The sequence below is a fragment of the Siniperca chuatsi genome, linkage group LG14 (assembly GCF_020085105.1).
Source record: "Siniperca chuatsi isolate FFG_IHB_CAS linkage group LG14, ASM2008510v1, whole genome shotgun sequence".
In the NCBI taxonomy this organism is placed as follows: domain Eukaryota; kingdom Metazoa; phylum Chordata; class Actinopteri; order Centrarchiformes; family Sinipercidae; genus Siniperca; species Siniperca chuatsi.
Genome location: NC_058055.1, coordinates 12,393,334 through 12,418,690, shown reverse-complemented (window position 1 = coordinate 12,418,690; position 25,357 = coordinate 12,393,334). Strand labels below are relative to the sequence as shown.

General features: G+C 38.4%; 1 protein-coding gene across 1 annotated transcript; it reads right to left on the bottom strand.

Annotated features, from left to right (window-relative positions):
- Nucleotides 1-3,953: 3,953 nt before the first annotated feature.
- On the bottom strand, nucleotides 3,954-16,069 carry gabrr3a (gamma-aminobutyric acid type A receptor subunit rho3a). The gene is made up of 9 exons (XM_044223457.1): nucleotides 15,604-16,069; nucleotides 14,786-14,898; nucleotides 9,933-10,000; nucleotides 9,605-9,828; nucleotides 7,825-7,907; nucleotides 7,023-7,160; nucleotides 5,377-5,529; nucleotides 4,771-4,964; nucleotides 3,954-4,627 (listed from the first exon to the last, which is right to left on the bottom strand). The coding sequence occupies exons 1-9, from the start codon at nucleotides 15,744-15,746 to the stop codon at nucleotides 4,328-4,330; spliced, it is 1,416 nt and encodes a 471-aa protein (XP_044079392.1). The 5' UTR covers nucleotides 15,747-16,069; the 3' UTR covers nucleotides 3,954-4,327.
- Nucleotides 16,070-25,357: the final 9,288 nt, after the last annotated feature.

The following is a 25,357-nucleotide window of genomic DNA, read 5'->3' as shown; positions in this document are numbered from 1 at the left end:
GAAGCATGATTATCTGTCATGTTATGCACCTGCTTTACAGGACTGGTCACGTACCGCCACCACTGTGCACATTAACACACACACATTTATTTAATCCATTGTTGTGGCTCTTTAACCTGTATTTAACCAGGCAAACACCATACTGATTATAGTTACAGACTGCAGAGTACACACACTCACCTGGAAGAATGCATGGGTGATATAGGACTGAACAATGAGATGAGATTTCAAAGGGACACTAAGAACATGATGATCAAATACACTGTCATTAAAAAAAATTCTAATAGATATAAAAAGCTACACGTCCAACCTGTTTTAGGCTAAATACAAAACAGATCTGCATCATAAATCGAAAACACCAGGACCTGCAGCCTTCTTCCAGGAGGTCAGGGGTCAAACTGTCAGTGGGAAGGTTCATTAACTATAGAGCTGGAAAAAAAACCACAAACTGTATTTAAACAAAGGGATCCTAAATTTGATCCTTCACAAGCTGGTAACAAAGAGATTTGTTGTTATTTATACATTATAACAACTTTTTGATCTTTAAAGCATTAATGATTTATTAATGTAATCATGTAAGACATGTAAGACAATTTATAAACGTATATAAGTATGCCTTATTGTGTAGTGGTACCAAATAGATGTGTTGCTGTGTTGCTGTACTAGCTTGAGTTTCCTGCATATTCAAAAAAATGTTAGAAACAGAAGAATAAAAGGTGTAGTTCTCTATCTGTACACCAGGGGGAGTCAGGAGGATGAAGATGACCACAAGCCAGGTTTTCATATCTAACTCCTCACTCCAGCAGAGGGTTGAGAAACACAGTGATGGCTTAGCAGATCCAAATATCAACATTCTTTGAGTGGCTTCCTTATTCTGTTTGAAATGAGAGGTACAAAGGTGAATGTCTTTATCGGTTTAATGTCTGCAGTTGATCATTGTGCATGACGTTTTGGTCACATACTGCAGCATTTACAACAGCTTCGCCAGAAGAGATCATTAATCGCAGTCACACTCATTACTGTTCATCATTACTTGATCTAAAATGGTCCATTGTTAGTATGACTTGTATAACAGACTTAAGTGTATACTACTGTGGTACCAAATATACGGGGTGGTAGAGGAGTCAAGATATTCGTATTTTTGAAGCTCTGGCACCACACAGTGGAGGTTGTTTGTAACCTATAACACTAGGTCGTTTTCTGCCCTTGTGCAGTTTGGGAAACAGAGCCCTGGAGATCTGATAAGTTGTGTGAACAGAAGGATACTCATTCTGAGACAGATTAGCTCAGCATAAATACTTGAAACATGTGGAAACAACCTGCCTGGCTCTGTCTAGCACCTCCAAAGCTCACTGATTAACACGTTGTTTACTCTGCCCAAAAACCAAAGTGTAAAAATCACGATCTTGTCGACAGCATGAGGTTGCCAGGAAACCAGCCAGAGACTTTGTGCTCAGAGAGAAATAAAACCACAACTTATCTTTTTTACTCTTTGGCTTTTCTACGCATTAAACATACGAGAGATAACGTGTTAATTGGTGAGCTTTAGAGATGCTGGTTGGCAGATTTTTTTTTTTTTTACCTTTGGACAAAGCCAGGCTAGCCGTTCCCCCCTGTTTACAGTCTTTGTGCTAAGTTACGCTAATCGTTTCCAGGCTGTAGCTTCATATTTAGCATATAGATATGAGCGGTATCTTCTCTTCTAACTCTCGGCAAGAGAGCGAGTAAGTGTATTTTTCTTAAAATGTTGAACTATTCCTTTTAAATGCCCTAAACTTTTAAGAATGAATGTGAATGAATGCCTGCTTCTCTAAAGAGAAACAATAAAGCTTTAATGGACCTAATGGTCACTTTTAGATGATGCCCCCCCACTGAGCCCTTTAAACAGGGGTCTATTCATGTTTCATCACTTTTTCATTGCAGTTATTCATCACATTTTCCATCAATCACCTCTGATGACTCTGACGTCCTGCTGGCCTCATGAACCATAGCACAATATTATGCAACTGAGTATAACTGATTTTATGGCATGTAATCCTCTCTCTCCATATTTTCTCCTACTCTCCAATCCTCATCTACTAATTATCATTTTACATAAATTAATATAAAATGTGGTCTGTTCTTCTCAGTATAGTATGTAATTGTGTGTACAAGGTTTGACTACATAATACAAATATTTATAAATCTTGTAAAACATGTAATACATTTTGCACTATTATGGATATCAAAATATAGTCACTGCTGTCCCACCGAGACATTTATAGAATAAACAATACCAGACATTAATCAATCAAAACGTTACTGCATCACACACCCTCAATGTAGGGTTAAAAGCCCCCAACACCAGCACATGAAAGCTTGCGTCTTGAGTCACCTGCCATACAGTATATGATGTCTAATTTTGTGGCCTTGTTCTAATTTTCTTTTTTTGTGATTTTGTGTGCATGTGTGTCATGCATTCTTAGTATTTGTTTTTAAGGCTATATTTTTGTAGTACTTTGTTATGTTTAGTCTCATCTGCTGTAAAGGTATGGGCTTGTATGTATCTGTTTTGTACACAGCATTAATTAGTTGAGAAAGAAAAAAAATCTCACCTCAAGGTCTAGTTAGTAGCTGTTCTGAAACTTTGATCATATTACATGATCGTCATGAGCAAATGGAGGTATGACTTTGATACTTTAGGTAATCACCTGCTGTTTCCAGGGTCAGTAATGAACTTTAAATCCTCAGCTTTTAAGTCAAAATGGACGACTTTAGCTACTCAAGTCACAAGACCTGAAAATGCTTATAACTTTTAACGGTAGCCTTACTGGTACTCAGCGAGCATTAGCTAGCCTTAGGTGAACGTTAGCTCACCAATGAACTGCTCTGTATTAGAAACAATTTTTAGCACTGTAACGTTAAGGTTGCATACAATTCTTTCGATATTACCTATTATTTTTTGAGTCATGCTACACCAAGAAGAAACACCATGATAAATGTACCTGGATCGCCAAAGATGACCCTCTCCTGTTATCAGAACCGTTGGAAGTTCAAATGTTTCATCTAAAACTGATTCTGGTGCCAACTTTAAGTCCTTAAACTGGCTTTAATTTATATTTTTATATTAACAATGGATCATGTGACTGCTTGTATGTGAAAGGAGTGTCATTTTAACATCTTTCAGCTCATTGTTTTGGTTTTAAGGCTGCAACTTCACTGTTTTAGTTCACTATCAATTGCAGCAGCAGCTGTTTTCTTGTGTGAAAAAACTCTAAAAACTCACTGTACACCAGCAGACAGACACAGTTAGCAACTAGCTGGTGAACATAGAGGAACATTTAGCAGCTAAAGAGCCAGATATTTTGATCAGGAGTTCCTGGAGACCAAAAATAGAGCTTAACAGAGAGTAGATTTACATTTACCAGGTGGCCAGAAACATTATGTTGAATATATGAAGACATTATGATAATGTTGCTCTGTATCTGTTGGATGCGTAAATAGGCAACTGTTTTTTAACACCGTCACCATGTTTACTTTAAAAGTAATGTTGTGGTTACAGCATGTTCTGCTGCCCCTAAGTGGCCAAATAATTAACATTGCAAAAAAAATCATAAAAAACAGACGTCACATGAAAGTGAAGTGAACTCTATCTGCTGATGAAGATCATGTGATATAATCAAAAGCTTTGGAACGGCTACTAAATAGACCTTGTGGTGAGATTGTTTTCTCAGCTCCTGTTTTCAGGCCTAATCAGATTTCCTTTAATGCTATATTGTCCTATGTGTGCTTTAATGTTTCTTGTGTGGTTTTTGTCTCACTTGTTTCTTTTAAAGTGTGACATCAACCTACAGGGACTACAGATAAAAATTGGCACATTTACATCACATTGATCTTAATTAGTGTTTGCTGCCCATGATAAATAAAAAGTAAAATAAAGTAACGCTTTGTCAGAAAAAACTTGACACACATCATTAAGAGCATACATTTATTTTTCAAGATGTTGAACAGTAATTATACAATTTAATGGTTCGTGTCTAACCAAGCAATAAAATAAAATCCTAAAAATGTAAATAAATGTATTTGATTAAAACCTTTTCTCTTATAAAACAGGCATGCCAAAAGCACATATAAACATCCACAAAAATAACAGCCATTCAATGCAACAGCTGATCTTGGATTTTCTCCAAGTTACAACTGAACACTTCTTGAGTAGAAGACATCATGCAAGATATATATGCTCATCAGCAGACACTGTGCAAACTTGAGCTTATTGCAACCTATTGGTGTTACACTGTATAATGATGAAAATAGTCAAAAATGTTTACTCTGCTGCATATTTAATGTTCTATGCATACAAACTCCAGTAAATTATGTTGAAGAGCAGGTAAGCCAGGGGAAATATGACTCTGGAGTAGGAGTCGATCATGTAGCTGTTGCTCATTATGAAACTGAGGTTGTGTTTTATAGGGTGCTTGCGGCGTAGCCTGGTGCCTTCTGTGGGTGCTGAGACAGTAGAGTTGCGAGACTGGGTGTTCCTCTCTGTATTTGGGGTGCTGGAGACTTCTGGAAAAGAAGTCAGGTCAATGTCATTGTCATGGAAACAGCCATCAAACGCCATAGCCTCGGTGGCGTTGAAGGAGGGGATCTGTGGCGACAGAGGGAGGAGAGAAGAGTTAGGCTGTGAGGTCAGCGAGCTCCAGATGGCAGGAAATGATTTTTTGTGGGTCAAACATGTCACATGAGATTTAAGAAGACATTCAAGGCCACAAAAAACTGAATATGAATGACCTTTGCCCTCTTGAGCTTCTTCATCTCCTCCACCGTGGTGAAATAGTTGACAGCAGCATACTCAATGACAGACAGGAAGACAAACAGGAAGCTTGCCCACAAGTAGATGTCTACGGCTTTGACGTAAGACACCTGTGGCATAGAGGCTGAGACACCAGTGATGATGGTGGACATTGTCAGAACCGTGGTGATGCCTGGATAAAGAGAGCACCAGTACAACACATCATGAGTATTAAACATGTTGCCTCACGAATAACATCCATTGTAGCCAGGATAGCTGTTGCCCCTGTTTCCAATCTAACCTAACCGGCTGCTTGGCTGCTTCTTCATATTTAGCTCATAAGCATGAGAGTGGTATCAATCTTCGCATCTATCTCTTGGAAGGAAAGTCAATAAGCGTATTTACCAAAATGTCAAACTATTCCTTTAAATAAAACAGAAAAACTAGGTGTAGTGGTATCTTTGTACTAATATGGATTAGTAAAAGTACTGTTTGAAAAGTCTGCCTGTTATTTTCAATTGTGCATAATACAAAATGTGTGTTATTTGTAGGATACTGTATGTACAACATGTGTTAATGGCCATATTGACATGTGGTCTAAGTACCCAGAGAGACACGGGCAGGTACGGCCCTCCTGTCTATCCAGAAAGACACCCAGGAGAGCATCACCATCAGCATGGTGGGAAAGTACGTCTGAAGCATGAAGAAGAAGATATGCCTCCTGAGAATGAAGTTTATGTAGAGCCGATTATACCAACCTGAAACAGAGATAACAGAAAGTGGATGTGGGGCAGGCAAGGTGGGGAGTGGGGCATGATAACAGTGAGGCAGCAGAACACAAGACAATCATACAGTGAAATGTTGCAAAAGGATTGTGTAGGTTGTGAATCTAAGAAAGTACAAGACCTACAAAAAGAACCTAGAACCCAGATGAGAAAGTAATTATTTTCTGGGGCAGATCTGTCTAGAGCTGAAGTTGTATAACAACCTCTTAGAGCCGATAGGTCCCCACAAGATTATTTCACACTGAGAAGAAAATCTCCCTGGCCCCCTTTCTATCTTTCTTGCTCACACTGAAAATGTGACAGTAGAGGCAGGAAAGGTTTCAAAAAATGGGCTTAGCAGTCAGTCATACAACTCTATAATACTTAAATAATAAAGCATCCCACAGAAGCAATATTACATTACATTTTAATACTGTACATAAAAAGGGACATGATGATTTCTTCATATGATCTTGAAAATTAAAACTTTTAGCCATGTTACCTTTAAAATATAGCTTCAAAGGCTGAAACTCTTTAAACTGTATTTAATAATGGCGTTTAATTAAACAATTTCAATAGTATAGTAGACACACAGTCTGTCCCTGTTTCACTATAAATTGTTGTGTACACAACACACACATCGCTCTCTCCTCACCATCGATCATCACATCTTAGTGAATGTACTTCTCTGCATTGCTTCTTTAATGTGTTTAAAGGAATAGTTCGGCATTTTGGGAACTGTGCTCATTTGCTTTCTTGCCGAGAATTAGATGAGAAGATTGATACCACTCTCATTTCTGTCCTTTTAATATGAAGCTGGAGCCTGCAGCCACTTAGCTCAGCTTAGCATAGCATAAAGACTGGAAATGGGGAGAAACAGCTAGCCTGGCTCTGTCCGAAGGTAACAAAATATCATGTTGAGCTGGTTAGTGAGCTTTAGAGGTGCTGGTAGTTGGATTTTGTTCGGACAGAGCCAGGCTAGCTGTTTCCTCCTGCTTCCACTCATTATGCTAAGCTAAGCTAACCAACTGGCTGTAGCTTCATATTCAGAGATATGAGAGTGGTAATAATGGCATAGTGATAATCGTCTTATCTAACTCTCAGCAAGACAGTGAATAAACGTATTTCCCAAAATGTCGAACTATTCTTTTAAAGGGACCTACAGTGTTACTGATACTTTGAATAGAGTCAGAGTTGATTCACTGAGGTGGAGGTGCTTTAAAAAGAAAGATCTGGTTTTATATATTTATTTATTTTTGCACACATGAACCTGAGACTACCATAAACTAGTCATCATCACACTGTTCTCACTGTTTCTCACAATGCACAGATGTGAAAGTGAAGAAAACATAATACTGTATATAGGTAAACATCTGAAACAAACAGGTTTTTCTGGCGTACACTGTAGTTTGATAAATTCAGAAGCTTTCTGGTTGTTCCCAAACCGGGTAGTGCTCAGAGGCCCCCAAGGCTCCAACCTCACATACCAGTACTGCTGTAGAAGGCAAGCCCAAAGGAAGGCTGGAAGTCTTCAACAAAAAACTGAGAGAGCACGATCTCGTCAGTCCTCAAAGAATCGTTCCCATTCTTCCAGTAGAGCATTAGGTCGTTCTCATTGTAAGCATCTTCAAGAGAGGAGAGAAGTGGGGAAGAAGGAGGGGGGATGACACCTTCACATGTTGCCTCTCTTAGAAGAGTCATGGATATTTTTCTCAGAGGAGAGGAGAGAGCGCACAGAAATGGGACTACCAACTCTTCTCTGAGATCAGGATCCATGCTTTATCCATGTAATCATTTAAGACAGACAGAAAGAGTAAAAAGTAATCCTGAATCTAGCGTCAGTTATGACCAACTTCAAATTTGGAGCAGAACAGAATGACAAAAAGATTACCTAGTAAATCCTGCATCAGAAAGACTGACATGTATAATGGACAGAGATTGACCTGATTGAGGATTATGACTTATTTATGGTGATGGTTACTGTGTGTTTATGAAGTATGTTAATGCTAAAAGATGTCCAATAGTGTTTTTGATCAGCAACATGGATACTGTTTAATAATTTTGTGGGCTCAGCAGTATCACTAGCAGTGCTGTTAAATTACAAATCAGTGTGTCAAAACTTGTGTAACATGTTTTCCAGCAAAACATGTCAAGTAAGCACATAATGTAAAGTGGATTTTTTTTACATATTTAATGCAACAAAAAAAAACATAATTCCTCTGAAAAACTGCTTTGGATATCCTATCAGGTATTTGCAAAAAGCAATGTCCGAACTAGTTTGATACTCACAGCTCTCTAGCTCCAGAGAGCAATTCTGTGTGTCCAGAGGGAAACTGCTGAAGTCCATTGAGCAAAGTGCAGTCACAGTGATCCTAAAACACAGCTTACAGTTAAAGAAACACCCACATAAATCAAGCCATCATTCAGCATTAGCAACTGTGTTCACAGAAAATGTTAATGTGAATTAAGCTGACTTTAAGAGCATGGCTGTGTAGATTAACCTTACTCAACCAGCTAGTAAGATGTAAAAAAGGGTATAAAACAAAACTACTGGACTGATTTTTAACAGTTAAGATGTGGATGGTGACATGAACTGATCTGTTTATTCAATAGCTGTTTCTGGCTTGACAGGCTCTATGGCTGCAGCAAGCTGTTGGGATGATGCCATATTGTCAACATCTGTGGCTGAAATGGATATGATGAATGTAGTCTGAAAGCTTAATGGCTACCCTCTCATAGTCCTTTCAGGTTCTGCTCATTAAACTTTGCAGTAATAGTCCAGTGGATTGTTTTATATCTTGGTTGACGTCCTTTTCAAAACATTTTAGTAATATTTAAATCATGACTTGTTGAATTTGATTTATATGCACATGTAAGGTTAAAGTGAAATGACACACTCTTCGGCTTACAAATTTATAGTTGAATTCATGTGCGGTAAAACGCACCCTATGTTCATTTCAACATACTTAGGGGATTTGCTGCTACGGCCATGCTTGGTCTGGTATGACCAGTAGCTTGAGGTGGCTAATGGTAGCAAACTTTAGCTAGATTCTCTGTAACTGATATGAATGAGTAAATTGCTCCTGTTACACAACATTTTAACACATCACAGATAAACATTATGAACATAAAGCAACTGACTAAAGAAAATCTTGGGAAATAAAAGGAAATTCAAATTCCCGTCCTGTAATTACCACCTGTGACCACAGTGGCCGCTGTTTCTGTTGCTGCTGCAAAAGTTGTCTCGCTTTAATCATTCCTACTGTATGAACTATATATATATATATATATAGTATACTTTTGTTTTGCACAGTCAAAGTATTTTGATCCGTAAGAATTAAGGATTAAGCTTTAGTTTTCACGTGGTTAATTATAGATTCTACTGTGCATGTGTAGATGCCTGAAAATGAATGTGTTTTTGTTTTTGGTGATTAGACAGGTTTGTCAGTGATTAGACAATGCAAGCAGTTTGGAAGTACACAGCTTTTGACCGTGACCAAAGAAAAAGAACTTGTACTGCTTGCTGGATTCTGTTAGACTCATGAAAGCTAAAATAAAACAACGTCATCGAAAATCAAAAGGCCTGAGTGAATTGTATGCTCATAGCACATCTGTGGACCATTGGTTTGTTTGGACAGGAGTCAGAACCTTTCTACTGCCCACATTAAAATAAGTGGCTTAATTAAGAAAACAATATTTTGTCACTATAATTAGTCAAAAGATGGCTAAAGATTGCTAATGAGACAAGTGAAGAAATTCAAAGAGTCATCTATGTTGTATGATGAATCATCTGCATCTAAACCATTGAGGACTGTGTTGCGCCAGAAGGGCTGGGTGAATAACAAGATGTGCTATGCTTCACGCCAATTGAAGCTGGAGTTTATTTGGATGGAATTTTAAAGATTTGTGTTGTGCCAGTCACAAAGAAAAGACTTTCCAATGTAACCGTTGTGAGTGAATTTAACCATTTGGAACTCTTACATGCATAATGGCAGATGAGAAAGAGGATGCTAAGGATGCAATTTATGGTAATCTCTTTATGAGTAATGTAAAATAAACTTTTTTTTACCTGACACTGTAGAGGATATTGCCGTCAGGAAAAACCCTCAGCATGATGTTCTCCATGGTTGTGTCATGAATAAAAGAACGCTTAGAGTGGACAAAGAACACGTCAGGAACCCAAATCTTTTTCACAAGACGTGCATCAAAGGTACGACTCTTGTTGCTGCTGGAGGGGAAAGCTAGTCGATCGTCCTGCCAGTAATGCCTTAGGTACAAAGTCATGGTGAAGTCCTGAAAACAAAAAGAAACAAAAAACATTGGTGCTCAAGCCCAACAGAGAAAAGGAGGCATTGTAAATTGCTTAGACTTACTACAGAAAACCTAGAGGCACGTACCATGTTAACTTCAGATATGCTGTCAATGCTCTCCACCTGGACGTCGATGCCGACAGGAATAGCTGAACCTGCAAAAGGTCAAACGTTGTAATGGATCAGCTTTAAACAACAGTTGGATCACATCCTCCATGAATCATCTGTCTGTACATCTGTCATAGATTATATATGTGTAAATCCCACTGCTGAGCTCTGAGACACAAGACACATCTTATGGACAACACAGACGAAAGGTTGGATGAAAGTGATGACCCTGACCTCATACTGGTTCTTAAACGTGACTCAGCTTAGAATTGTGCTCATATCATCTTTTAATAAAAACTGTATAGCTACAAAATCACTTCACTGGTTCCATGCAACTGACAGACAATGTGACAGACAGTGATTCATACACAACACCTTGGGTGGAGCAGTAATCCTCATCCTCACCTCTACAGGTCTGCTGCTCACTCAGGAAGCACAGATAAGATGCTACAAAATACCTGAAGGCTTGATAGATATTTGCCATCTCAAACTCAGCTCAAACTTTTTATTTTCTGGATGAGCCATAAGTAACCAAACAGTATTATGAAATACCATACAGATATCATTTACATAATTTTACCTACATATGTGTAATTGCTAACATTAGGGTACAGCTTTAGTGATGGCAAAACACTAACAAACTCTTTCAGCAATAGACTGTATCACTGTGGCAATAAATCCAAAGCTGATTTGATCGTATTTGTGAAATCTGTGGGAACCTACATGGATATAAAAATCCAGAGTGTTACAAAGTCAACAACCTATGTAGATATTTCAATAAGAGTCTCAAGCCTATCCCAGCATGCACCAAGACAAACAGTCACTGACACTAACAATCCTATCAGTGTGTATTTTAGTTCACACAAACTAGAGTAAACTTACACAAACACTGAGAGAAAATGTACAGAAGAGGTCAGCGCCAGGAAACAAACCAGGGCTTTCCTTGCCATACATGGCTGTGTTACATGTTTTAGAAACAGAAATGACAAAAAAAAAAACAAAAAAAACAATGAAGAGCTAGCCCATCATTGAAACATTGCAACAAAGAGGTTCTTGGACTGCAGGCACATATGCCAGCGCAGCAGTCTGCATGGATAAACCTAAACGTTTGCTCAAGAAAAGGAATTCCAGTTTCCTGTGGTTTCAAATAATAATAAAACTGCATTAAATATTAAGCAAATACAATTGTTTTATCCTTATCAAGTTCAAAAGCAAAAGACAGACAGACCATGGACTTGATGCTGTTTCCCTTAAAAAATAGGAAGACAATTTAACAACTTCTGTCACTTACATCATAAATAGGTCACTGGAGGAGAGTATATTTCCCAGTGTTCTCAAAACTGCTATTGTAACTCCAATATACAAAGCAGGCCTTTGACACAGTTCTTCTTCTTCTTACTAATCTGTCCAACTGTAATCTCACCCTAAATTGGACAAAATCATATCTATCAGACCGCACCCAGTGTGTTTGGGTAAATAACGTACCGTCATTGACGGTAGCATGGGAGTACTGCAAGGCTCCATACTAGGGCCATTTAGATTGAACATCAATTATCTCCCGTCTGTGTGTGATGATGTTGAAATCCTGATGTACGCAGATGACCCAGTCATATACACTCATGGGAGAGATGCCAAACAAGTGGCCTCTAAGCTGTCTCAAACAATGAAAAAAGTTGCAAATTGGCTTAAATTTTCATGTTTTACATTTAATACTGGGGAAACAGTAACAATGTATGTCATTAATAAGCACAAACAAAAGACTTTCCAAAATATTTATGTAAATAGTCAAAAAAAAAAAAAAATGCTTGCTGGAAATTGTTGGCAGGGGGAAGGGGGCTAAATCGGAAGGATTATTCATATATATTGCATAGTGTTGGGTGTAATGATTGAAATTTGTATGTATGTTTGGATCTATGATTTAATTTTGTATTTATTGTATTTTGAACTTGTATTTGTATTAATTGCATTAGTTGTGTTAGTCTTTTAATAAATCTGGTACAATACATCTCCTTGTACGAGTTTTTTGTACATGGTCCCTGCCAAATAAATGTAATAAACTAAACTAAAACTAATAAATTTAAATGTTACAATGCCATGTAAAATACCACCATACTGTACTGTAAATATCCAATGTATAGTAAGTGGTATGGTCCTTATGTCATTGTCCAGAGGCAGAATACGTAAACGTATGATGTGTACTGTAAACATCCTGTTCTTTCTGTGCCATTATCTAATGACTGTAAGCACTCAAAACCATCAGTCTATGATTACAATAGACTAGTGAAGTGGGAGGGATTATATCGGGCAGATAGGGTCCTGGAAGTAAAGTCCTGTTTATTTTTTTTACAGTGTTTGGTCACTTTGGCTCTTTAAACTCTTTCATGGACATGAAACTCTCCAGTACCAACAAAGAGCAACTGCAGTAAAAGAAGTCTAAGGTAAAAGACTGTAAATGCAATCTTGAGGAAAGAGATCAACTACAGGAGCAAGGCAGTGCAAAACAATCCAACCGATTGATTTGCTTGAGCTGGAATTACATTCATGGTTCAGTAACAGCTTATGGTTGATAGAGTCAAATCAAACAGTCAGTTCATTGACTCAGTTCAGTTTAGGAGTCAGAAAGGTCTCACCAGGCCCTGCGCCAGGATGAAGTGACTGTTAAAAATTGCGAGTGGGCAATCTTTTTCAGAAAATAAAATTGATTTAACCATGCAATAGCCTCAGAAAGGCTAAATAACAACAACATAAGGCTACAGTTTCAAAATCACACAATATATTTATTAATCAGAGCATTCACATAACAAAGTAGCGCTAGCAGAGCGCACAATATTTTTTTAATTTATGAGTGATTCTCTGTCAAAATCAGCAGGGCGGGGGGCGTGGAAACAAGCAGCTCTCTCTCTCGCTCGTTGACTGTCCCTTCACTTCCTTTTCGTTTCCCTTCTATCTGTGGATCGCTGCTACAACGGGGGGGACAGACTACTACTACTATGGAACAGAGGCACTATCCACTGTTCTGAAACAACAGCTAAGCGATAGTCACATGTATCTCGGCCAATAATTTTGTTGTTTTTGCTATATTTTTCATTTCAACAACTGAGGGGGCTAAGCCCCTTTAAGACCCTTTGTGGTGCCGGGCTCGGGTCTGACTGGCCAAGAGTTGTCAAAATGTTTGGAAGTAAATGTCAGAAATTATTGGAGTCAACTCAACTCCATCATTTTAAACAAAATGTGATGTTTGACAAGTAAATTAAAAGGTACTCACAAAGCAAATTATAGACATAAGCAGATTTATTTTTTGCTGTGCACATCTGGAACTAGACTGAGAGGTACTTATAGAGTTCATAAAGATGCAAAAAGTAATAAAGTATTTTAAAAAACACTCATCAATCCAACCATTAACACTTTGCTGATTTAGTAAGACCTTATTGTTTGCAAAGAAAACATAATGACATAAGAGTTGACACAGTGACACAGGAAGTCTGTAACACCCCCACAATGTATGTCCATAGATATTTCATGTAATGCTTAAGCTCTTTTTTATTGATTTTGTAACTAAGAACACGAACAGAACATGAACAATTCAGGTCTAGATCATTACATTGCGAGTCAGTTATACAGACACACAAACACATAGAGTTAGAGAGATGCAGAGAGACAAGCTAAAAATATGGTAAGGCGCATGCAAAGGGGACACACATAGACAATACATGTGGTGGCAATATCTGTGGTTGGTGAAATCTTTCAGTAACCTACAAACTGGAGGCAGCAGAGGGCAGGGAGGGGGATAATACAACCAGCAGTTTCATCATCATTGTGACCAGATAAAAATAAAAAGCCTGTAGCCTACTTTTATGCATTGCAGGATTTTCCCTCGAGTTGCGCACTGTGATGGTGGGAGGATGCAAATGATGCAAGCATATGTCTGGACCACATATGCAAAGATGCAGAGAGACAAGCTAAAAATATGGTAAGGCGCATGTATACATGCAAAGGGGACACACATAGACAATACATGGCTAACCAGTTTACATAATTAAATAATTATAATGATAGTAGTACTAATGATGATAATAATAAATTAAAAAGAGAGGGGGAGGGAAATTATGTAATGCTTTTTGTACAAGAATGCATGTTCGCTGTGTCATATGGTACTACTGAGTCAGGAGTCCCGGGAGGTTTGTACTCAGAGAGGACTGTTACGTGGAGCGTCTGCTGCATTCACAAGTTAAGGTGTTTCAATAGTGTTATAACCTCTGAGGAAGAATTGAAAAGCTGAGAGGATTGAGACAACCACCTAACCATTTGCTGAGCCCACAACTCTTTCTGACTGGAGAAAAGGTAATTCAAGCTGAAATTGGGAAGGACTGTGAACACTGAACATGCAGTGTTGGAAGCATAAGAAAAGATATTTTGAATGTAAATTATTGATGATTATTGAATTATTCTTGTACACCATTTAGTCGATTTAATAGCAAAAACAAAAAATGAAAACAAAATCCAGACCTGTGCTTGGAGGCACAGAGAAAAAATATAGCTTTTTGAACATCCTCTAACATCAGCCTTTTCCTTTTTTCTTTTCCCCCCACAGAATTAGATACGCAGTTCAGATTATTTTATCTGTACTACCAGCTGCAGTCATTGCTTCACATGGCAGACAATCTAGGTCACTAAGGTTTTTTTTGGGAGGCATAATACCAAAGACAGCCCAGTAACCTACATGAACCTTACTGAGTTGTCAGGAAAGCACATGGTTATTAAAATTGATGAGAAAAAGAAAAAGAAAGAAGAAGTCAAATTATATCGATAGATAGATCAGGTGTGTGTCTTACCTCCAAAGCCCGGCCGCATTGCAAAGTCGTGATCTTCAATCCGAAGCAGCTGCTCAGATTTAATTAGCATAGACTTGGTGCTGTCCAGCTTTTTCATCTTAAGATCCACTCGTCTGAGAACCGAACAAATACAGAATACAAACAGAACAAATAACAGCTTGCGTAGAAACTCTTTCTCTGTCTCAATCTTTCTCTTTCTAACACAGACACACACAGAACTGACATCTGGTCAAGGGAGTTAGTGATGGTTAATTGGACTTTAGCACTCTGATTACAACCAAAGGAAATTAAAATTCTTTGATTTTCAGGGTATTGACACTGATCTAAAACAGTTGTAACTGGGTCGGAGATATTGTGGGGCCTCTCTTGCATCTGTCTCATGAGTTGACCTTGCACCTGAAATGTTTTTTTTGCTCTAAGAGGCCCATCTGTCTTCACTGTCTTCCTAGAAATCCTCATGAAGTTGATTAATTAACTCTTTTAATGACGTAAATAACCTTTTTTTTTTAATTTCAAATAACTAAGCAATATGTACTTTAACAATACGTACTGGAGAAGTCTGCATATCATTTTATCATAAAAGAGAAAGTCAGTTTTTTCAAATGCACAGATCACCTTTCACCTCACACGAACCTGTCACCTGCTCTCACCTCTCCAACCGTATTTGTGATGACATTGTAAAGTAGCAGAACAGAAAAGCCTCCCGTAAAGCCACAGAATATAACTGCCAGGCGTCAAAAGGTACATTTTAACAGCAGAAGCAGCTCCACAATCACAACAAAGCAAGGAGTCACATGAGAAATCCCACTTTGGCTCACCCTCCATGCTTTTGTTTGGTGTTCTCTCCGACGTACATCTCCTTGTGTCTCCTCTTGTTCGGGAAGTGGCTGCTGTTGAGCTGGGTGACAGGCCACAACCAGGCCAAGCACATCAGTCTGAAGGCCAGGAGGGCCACTCTCATGATTAAGCTGGGGCTGGAAAGACAAGAGGAACCCAAAAGGTCCTCCCACTGCGTCAGTGTCTCGCCCAGGGAATGCCACAGCTGTCCCTGTCCTCTACTGGCACGTCCATGTCCCAGCAGCACTCATTCTGCCCCACCACGCACACACCCAGCTACTTCTGCATTATCCTGCTCTTTCATCTCCTGCAACATAGTGAACACGGGTCGAGATATCCAGTGCTTAGCTCCAATGCAGAGGCATCCCCCTGGTGAGTTTGCTTGTCACTGTGCCATCCCTCTGCTTACGTCTCCTGACACAACATGTTGCTTCGACTCCCCACTCCCTACTCTCTGATTTAAAACCAAATATCAATTTATTCCTATAATGACAAAGGAATACCATTAATTCCTCTCTAATCTTCTTATCTGTGGTTGGTGAAATCTTTCAGTAACCTACAAACTGGAGGCAGCAGAGGGCAGGGAGGGGGATAATACAACCAGCAGTTTCATCATCATTGTGACCAGATAAAAATAAAAAGCCTGTAGCCTACTTTTATGCATTGCAGGATTTTCCCTCGAGTTGCGCACTGTGGTGGTGGGAGGATGCAAATGATGCAAGCATATGTCTGGACCACATATGCAAACGTTGCACTTATGGCTCCTGAGCAGATAGCATTCATGGCAGAGGAAATGATACCTAAGGTATCCAAATGAGGCTTTGAACTGTTTTTCCCTCATCAAATATTAGAAAAAGGAATTAGAATCTAGTCAGTGTTAGTGTTTGTACAAATGTTACTATGATCCCATGCAAAACAATATCATTCACAACATGGAGTCAGCTCCTAAAAGGTTTCACATAAAGGTTTTGAAAAAAGCTGGACATGTGCATTGACATATTAGTGAAATATTCACAAAACTGCAACCTCCTTTGTGATCCAGCATTGTGGTTTAGATCTTGTTTAAAAGCCACAGGATCCCCTGCATTATGGACAAAATAAAAGCAATGTTTTATAATAAAATGCAGTCCAGTTCAACCACCATGACAACCACACTGTAATCTAAAACATATCATTCAGTTGAATCAATTCCTTTCTGAAACAAAAGGTGAACATTTTGACATCTTAAAAGTAGCCTTTGTTGCAGGGCTATTTTAATGGATAATAGGTTTCCTATTATTCTGTCCTACCCTTGTGTGTGACATCCCTGCCAAACTGTAGTTATAGAGGTTTATGATTATGCCGTTGTTTAGCTCCTCACTGTTAATGTCACTTTGTCACCTCATGCTCATATCCACTCAAATACAGCTGGCTACTCTCTACTGATGGACACCAGTCAGCTCCACAAGCAGCTTTACCAGGTTGAGTATTCAACACCAGTGCTGTTTTGATCACAAGCCACTTTTGTAAAGTTTAGGCTGCCATCATGCCAATACACCTGAGTGTTGGTCCCTCGACCTATGTACTGTATACATGTGCTGACTGACATTTCACAAAGGATTAACAATTTCAAAAAGTTAAGGCAGGCAAACATTGATCCCTCTGAAGCTCTTTACTTGACATAAATTGGAAGTTGAACTTGATATCTTGTCTGTCAACACTATGATCAAGATTTTTGCATTGTTACCATTATTCTTTCAGGGAAATTTGAAATTGTACTTTCAAGTCACTTTCAAAACCTTATCCAGTTTTTACTCAATATGTGTAGTTATTGATACCATACAAGCAAAATACTAATTATCTTGAAAGACACAAAACACGAGATTCTGTTTTCCTTTCTTGGTATTGTCCTAAATGTTTATAAACTAGTGCATTTAACTGCTGTACCGTGACATCACCAGCAAGCAGTCCACATATACAGTAGATCTGCAGCATACTGTATATCAGTGCACATTCAACATGATTTAATGTGCTAATAGTCTAACAAGAAATGATGAGGAAATACAACAGGCTTATAGAAACAGGCACGTTTCATGATACTGTACTAAATCAATGAAGAAATGAAAACCTGGAACAGAGAAAGAGAAAAGTGTTCAGAATCAATGAAGAAATCAAAACATGGACAGCATGACTCCACTCTAGTGGCATGGTCCCTTTAATCTGGGATTAAAGTTGATTGAGGGCAGACATGAGCAGTGCCTTCTTAAAGAATCACGCACATGGACCTTGGTTCTTTTGTACATGTGACCCCACAGCTGCTGGACAGCAGGCAGCCATTGTGGAAGTGACATCTCATCTGTGCCCTCTAGAGGTCATCATCTGTCAAAATATGTTGAGAGCTGTATTGTGCATTTTATTCATGAACAGCCAAATGTATGCTGCATACCTTGTGTTTATACCAAAATATCAAAATAACAGCATTATCATATAGATATTCCAAACTTTGTGTAACTTCTAAATAACTAATATTTCTATCTCTAGCTTTACTGAAATTGTTTTTGGGCTAAACTGAAATCACTAATGCCATCACATCCATCTGTTTTCTATACTTTGTAATGCCTGTGTAAGGTCATGTGGGACTGGAAGTGTCTTCCAGCTGACATTGAACAAAAAGGAAAGATCCATATATAAAATAAGAGGGGGATTCATTCCTGTTTGGTTCAATGTTTAACCTTAAACATTATTAATCACATTTAAATCAGGTTAATAGGATGAATTATAGCTGCATCTGTTTTTCACAATGGATTATGTAACAGTGTGATATCATTTAAACTAGAAATATCTGTAGGTTTTGACAAAAGCCCTGGTATCCAGAGAAAGTGAAGATAACATACCAATAGTGTCCTTTTCAAGATAAAATTACTGAACATGTTTTCCTAATCATTAGAGATGCCATGTACTCATTTTGTGACTATAAAACATAGTACAGTAGGTGTTGCATGTGTTTTTGTGAATTATTTTAGTAGAGGTGTTGGGTAGTGAAGCATTCACAAGGAGGCTGGTTAAACTTTTACCTGTGTGGTTAATTAGTTAGTGTTTAATTCGTGTTAGGAAGGATGTGAAGTGGAATCACACAGAAACAGTTCATTGCACACCAGCGTGCTTTCACACTCATGCATGCCAAATACTGTTACAGGATCAGCAACTCAGCACAGACCATCTGACATGGCAGAGACACACAGACTCAAGATTATGCTGCTTATTTTCTTGGAGAAATTGTTATTGACAAACTCAAAAGGTATTGTAATACTCAACATCTGTTCCTACAATTCCCATATGAGCAATTTATTCTGAGCAAAGGGAATTAAATAGATAAGATGCTTTAAAGAGTTACGGCTGTGTATAATCTTTATGCAGTATGTAAGAAAATGCTAAACTGCTAAATCGGTAAATTGCCAGAGATTTATTTTGGTATCATTGGTCAGCTAATTTTGACTTTGCAAAATCAAAAGCATTTGATTGCAAAAGATTATATGAGAATATATTTATCATGCAAGGAAATGTTTGAACACAATTCTGGCAAATACTACAAATCTTTGAACAAGCCGGAGTGTTTTCTATAAATAATGGTGCTTATTTTTGCAGACAGTGTACACAGTACCTTATAAGAGTATGTTTATGGACACAGACATGTATTTCACTATAGAAAGCACAAAGCCATGATTCCATCCATCCACTGATTTTATTTATTTTTATTTTATTTTACTGTGTGTAAAGGCCAAGCAGGCCACATTAAGAGCACTGCATGGATAAACAGTAAATTTAATTATAAAAGTGATTGCTCTTTGTCACCTCTACTAGAAGAGCTGAGCTCTTCCTCTGAGCATTTTGAGTATCTATCAATGCACCGTATCTCTCCTACATCATTCACAACATGTCAAAAATGTATTTTGCAGCTCAGTAGTTCATGTAATGCAGTTGTGTCAGTTGTGTTGTCATTGTTGAAGATTGACACAGAGCTTCAAAAAATTACAGCTGTTACAGCTAACATTAGTTTGCCTTGATATTTCCACAGCAACACTATGTCCTCAGCGCACTGAGAGTGTTAACCAGCTGTGACAGCTGCACACATCTGGGGGAAAGCACTGAGCAGTGACTGATAAAAAAAAAACTTTATTCTAGTAAAACAAACAGCTCAGATGTTTATTTGACAGAAAGCAGCTGAGCTCATTTGTAAGAATTTTGCATTTTTTGCAGTTTCATACTGTTGTGAAATCAGAATCAATGAAATGATGCAAAAGTCGAGGATTCCTAATTTTGCCACACTGTGTTGTTATCGCAGCAGCAGATGTGTCTTTGAAAACATACTGAAGGCACGAGCAATGCTGCAGCAGTGATAATAATGAAAATAATCTTTATTTTGCTCATAATCTGGATGTGTGGTTTGTAATACTGAAACCCTATCAGGGTGTTACACTTAATAGTCTCAGATTTTAGTTGTTCAGCTTGTTCTAAACAGTTTGTGAAGTCTGTTGACTACAGGCTCTTGAAAATTGCAAACCCCAAATACCACAGATGTGGCTTAAAAGGTTACAGAAAATGCCTGCGAGAATATGTAATTATGAAAGAAAATGGGGAAAATGATGGTTACTTTTCTTGTTATTGTCATACTGTAGAGAATAAACATCAAAGACAAATTCTAAAACATAAAATTAGAACATGTGATATACATGTTATTAAAATATGGCTGTCAAATTGACTTTTAAATTCAGTCATTCCAAACTAATTATACAAAGAGAATATAAAGTGTGGACCGTTTTAATCCAGAAGTTCATTATTTGTTTTAACATTCAAAATAATGCTAATAATATTATTTTACAGGAAAACGACAACAAACTGGGACAGGTGGTCAGATGTAGCAGTTCTTTAATTTTGATCAATAAAACTCTAAATTGTTAAGTTATAATGACAAATATATAAACAATGCAGTGCTCTTGAGTCTTCCACCAACTCAAAGTCTTATTACCAGATGCCAACGTCACCTGTATCATCCCTGATGACTGCATCCTGCCCTGTAGCTTCAGACCCACCAGCACTGTGGTGATCCACTGGTACAAGCAGCAAATCCCCGTTCACAGCTACTACTACAACAAGGATCAGTTTGGACTCCAGAACAAGCACTTCAGTGGAAGGACTTGCCTGTTCAACTCCCACATCCCTCACGGCAATGCCTCCCTGCTCCTCAGGAAGGTCAAAGTTCAAGACAAGGGCAGGTACAAATGTTACACAAGCACACGGAAGGGCAACCAGGAGATCTTTGTCAACCTAGAGGTGAAAGGTCAGTACAATCTGACAGCATTACCGTTAACATATACAGAAAGTGTGACCATTTTTACCTCTCTATGTTGTTTTTGGCTTTCTTCTTTTGTCTAAAAGTAATGAATTCAGCACCGATGAAGCTTTGAGTGTTAAAGTGTCTCCATTCATAAATTATCCTCAAGGACGTGACAACAAGGTGGAACATTTTGCGTTCTTTTTTTCCACTACTGCCCAGCAGAAAGGCTCTTGCTTGTGTCTTAATGGCAATCAGTTGGAAAGTAGACAGCTGCTAAACTATTAATGGTTATTACCATGTTACCATATAGAAAATGATTTGTTATGCTCTCTAGTTTATTAGGTACATCAAGCTTAAACTAATGCAGTCTAATACAACAACGTTGCAATAAATCCGATTATAATGTTACATTTTTGTCAGAACTGTTTTAGAGGGGTGTTGATTCAACTTAATGGTCATTTTAGAGGATGTAGTCCGTGGTGCTGTTGATCTGCATTGCAACTGAGTGTATATTTTTAGACAGACAGGAAGGACATTTTGTTCAGTATTGAAATGTTCTGGCATGAGGAAGAGAACTAGAATCTCTACCAAGAGAGCATTTATGCATTAAAGAAGAGATTTATAGAAATGTTGTATTTTAGCAGCCTTTCTAACAAATCCTTACAGAAGACTAATGTCAAAAACATCCACATAAGAAGGGAGTGTAAAAGGGGGAGTTTGATTAGTGAGCAGGATACTGTGTGGTTCATGTACAGGAATGCAAAGTGCAACAGTCCAGTTTTCAATATAAAAGCACCCTACTAACCTACAGTATAGCCAGTGTACCAGGACACTAAGGTGCAGCAGAAAAGCACCATCTGCAAGAGATCTGTTTAAAACAGCAGCTCTGCTAAAGGCCTGCACTGCTGCAGAGAATCAGCACACTGTAGCTACAGTAACAGTAAATGCACAGAGATAGACCTGACTGTGTTTGGCTCCCTGTTCACTTCAAAAAACAGAGAATATGAGTGTTAGACTAGCAAAGTAGTTTCTTTTCTGCTTTTCTTCTAGCACTCATCCAGTCGGTGATCATGGAGATGACTGATGAGATGGTCACCTGCTCCTCCCACAACATCTATCCCGTCCCACAAGTGACATGGGCCACAGAACCCCCCTCTGCCCAGCATGCTCTGGAAAATTCAACCATCAAAACCACAGACCACAAGGGTCTGTTCAGTGTGGCGAGCACTCTGAGCATTCTGGGTAATCTCTCCAACTATACCTACTTCTGCTCTTTCATATCAGCTGACAAGACCCAGGTGTGGACTGCCTCTCGGAAAAACCAAGGTGCGTTTTGGTTACATAGTGATATAGTTTTCATAAAGAGGATGGTTTCTGACAAATAAAAGCAAAAAGGTGTATGTATATCTTTCAGAAGGCGTAACACAGGAAGAGGGTCATGCACTGTCCATCCCATGCATCGCCCCACAGAGTCTTCAGAATTTCTCCCTCACCTGGACCTTCAGCTTGTCCAGTGAGCCCACAGTTATCTTGAGATATGACACAAAAACCAGACACACCTTTAACCTGTGGGAGGGTCAAGCTGAACTGGACCAGCACCTGCTTCTTCTGGGAAACGGATCTCTTCTGCTTTACAAGCCAGACACTGAGGAACACTCTGGAACGTATACTTGCACCTTCTCAGGCCTGCAGAGCAAACACATCGTTCAAACCAAAGTAAACATCACCGTTTCATCAATAAGTGAGTATTAGATTGTTCTGTTTCTGGGGAAATGTAAACTCTTTAAATCCAGGAAGGAAAATAGAAACAATTCACTAAAAGAAATGTGGCATATTTGCTGTGCAGGCGTGGATGAGCAGGGTGTGCAGAGGTCATGGTGGAGCACTGCAGCTTCTGCAGCCTTTTTCCTATTCACCATCATTGTAGCTCTCCCTCAGTGTGTAAGGCAAAAAGGTATGTAAGATATTCAGTCTGTAAGGTATTCAAGCTTTTGTGATGAAAAGTGAGTAAAACTTGCATGTACCAACTGTAGCTGTGACTAATTGTGTAATTCAGTGTAATTCCATGGTTCAAAGCTGTAAACTAATTATTTGAATTCAGCAGTGTAGTGTGCAGTTATTTTATGGTAATTCTATGAAGTAGAAAGCATTCAGAGAGTACAAACCCCCACTACTGCCAAAGCTGCACTGTAATCATTTTGCATTTTTAATGGTAGAGAAGTTGTTTACAAGTAAGTAAAACTGCATCTGGATCCAGATCAGCATCAAATAACACACTCATGCTGATTTGTGGGGGGTAGGACTGCAAAAATTTGAAGTGAGTCAGACTCACGACCATTTGAATTGATCCTGTTGCTGTAGCAGCATCTATTGGCAAAATAATATCTAATTTTGCAGGACAGCTCGCAATTTGAGTTTGTTTGCAACAGCATAATCACAATGAATTCGTAGGAGAAGTGTTTTGCAAAAAATCCAAAATAGTGGAAAAGAAGGAAAAAAATTATTTTGCTTTTACGCCCCACAGTGCAGTTATGAGAGAAAATGTTAAGTGCTATATAAAAGGCCACATGGTGGCACTGTCTGCACCAAAAACTCATCAGTTTTCTAAGCTTTTAAAACCTTTCACCAAATTTCAAGAAAAACTAAAGCAGTATTGAGATATCCTGCTAATTAACAAAACAAACAAACCAAAGGTGCCATAAACGACATATGTGGTGGAAGCAATGATAATGCAAACTAAACAGCACAACTTAGGTTCAATAATGACAAATTAAAAGATCAATTAAAGTATAGCCCAATATATCCCATGTAATTTCTCAGTGTCTTTCTACTGTTGAATAACTAATTTTGATTTTCTCTTACTGGTACAGCAATGGAGACCGGAACTGCTTCACACAGATATAATGGAGCAGGTTTTGTTGAAGGTGGGCTTCACAAAGATCTAAACACCACAGCTTCATACATAATCGGACAACATGGAGTTGAATGCCACAGACTACAACTACAGTTTGAAGCACAGGATGAACTGGCAGGCAGTATGCCAAACACAGCAGAGACTGTGGCTTTACCACCAGGTACTAAATTAGAACAAGAAGAAAAACCAGTAGGACCAACTGTGGAAGGAAATGATGGGCTGCAATCCAGCAGTCCAGAGAGGGATGGATTTGGAAACATTGAGCCCAGACTTCATATACCATGAACTTCAAGTGATTAAATCATTTGTCCATAAATGAGTAACCCGCAGTGAAGGATAATGCACAGAAACGTATGAACTACCTCTAACAAAGAGATCCAGATCAACCAGATTCTGCAAAATTCATTAAGGACACGTGCCAACCATGTCTTCATCATCTGTATACAGTACCTGTATCGTATACTGTGAAAAACTATTATTAACATTGAGTGTGAGCTTGTTTTTCTGCCTTTAAAATAAAAAGAAACTAACTGCAACATTTTCTGTAGTGTGCTCACATTTGCCAGTTTGGTACTTGGTAAGTCCAGACATTGGAGCACCTCAATGGAATGCGGCCATCGTTAATGTTATTAGTTACACCTGTGTTAGACATGTCAATATGAAGAAAGGTCTATTATCATGTTACAATTTGCAGCATTAATGGTATCACAAGGGGTGCTGGGAAACTCATTATATTTTGGATTCTGATGATAGTGTAGGAGCTATTTATTTTTTGTTTTGCGTATCTGATTTATTCTAGATATTTTCTATATAAGATATAGTATTAGTAGTTATCTGTTTTGTTTGTTTTGTTCATTTTGTTTTGTTTTGTAAGAACTAAGCAGGACCTGGGAGGGTCTATGGCTATTTACCAGAGCAACATAGATAGCATGAGCCATGATGTCTTTATTCTATTGTTTACTTTCTTGGACAATGGATTCAAGCTTAATTTTGATTCTGGACAAATTGCCGTTACAGATAGGGACATGATTAAATTGATGTGTACAAATATAACACTGATGTCCGGACAACTGCCTGTTAAACCACAGTCATATAATTACAGGCTCAGTGGCATAACAAAGACGCACACATCTTGTTTTGCTGTTTCGAGTGGACCTTAAGCCAATTTTCAAATTAAACTGAATTTGGTCATCTAGATAAACCCTGCAAACAGCTGTGATGTGGGTTATATTCATTACAGGCCTATTCAGTTTTCTTTATGGAGATGAACTGTGGGGTAACTCCACAAAATGGCTTTGTTTCTGGCTTATTTTGTCATTAGTGGTCACGGGAACTGCTCCAAGTAAATACAAGCTGTCAATTGAAGTAGTTCAGAGGTGTGAAGGTTGAGATGAGGGTTAAACTTGCGCCATGGTAGGTGAGAAACATGGTGAGGTTCTTCTTTCTTTAAAGGAAAGACAGAAATTAGACAGAACACAGTGAAAGATGAGTCGACAAGGCCAAAGAC

Bases quoted from the DNA above. Each gene is read 5' to 3' on its own strand.
- gabrr3a (XM_044223457.1), bottom strand. From the start codon at position 15,746: ATGAGAGTGGCCCTCCTGGCCTTCAGACTGATGTGCTTGGCCTGGTTG. The intron at 5,530-7,022 runs GTATGTGAGGTT...TCTCTGTTTCAG, and splicing joins TGCCTTCTACAGCAGTACTG to GTTGGTATAATCGGCTCTAC. The intron at 4,628-4,770 runs GTCATTCATATT...CTGTCGCCACAG, and splicing joins AGAAGCTCAAGAGGGCAAAG to ATCCCCTCCTTCAACGCCAC.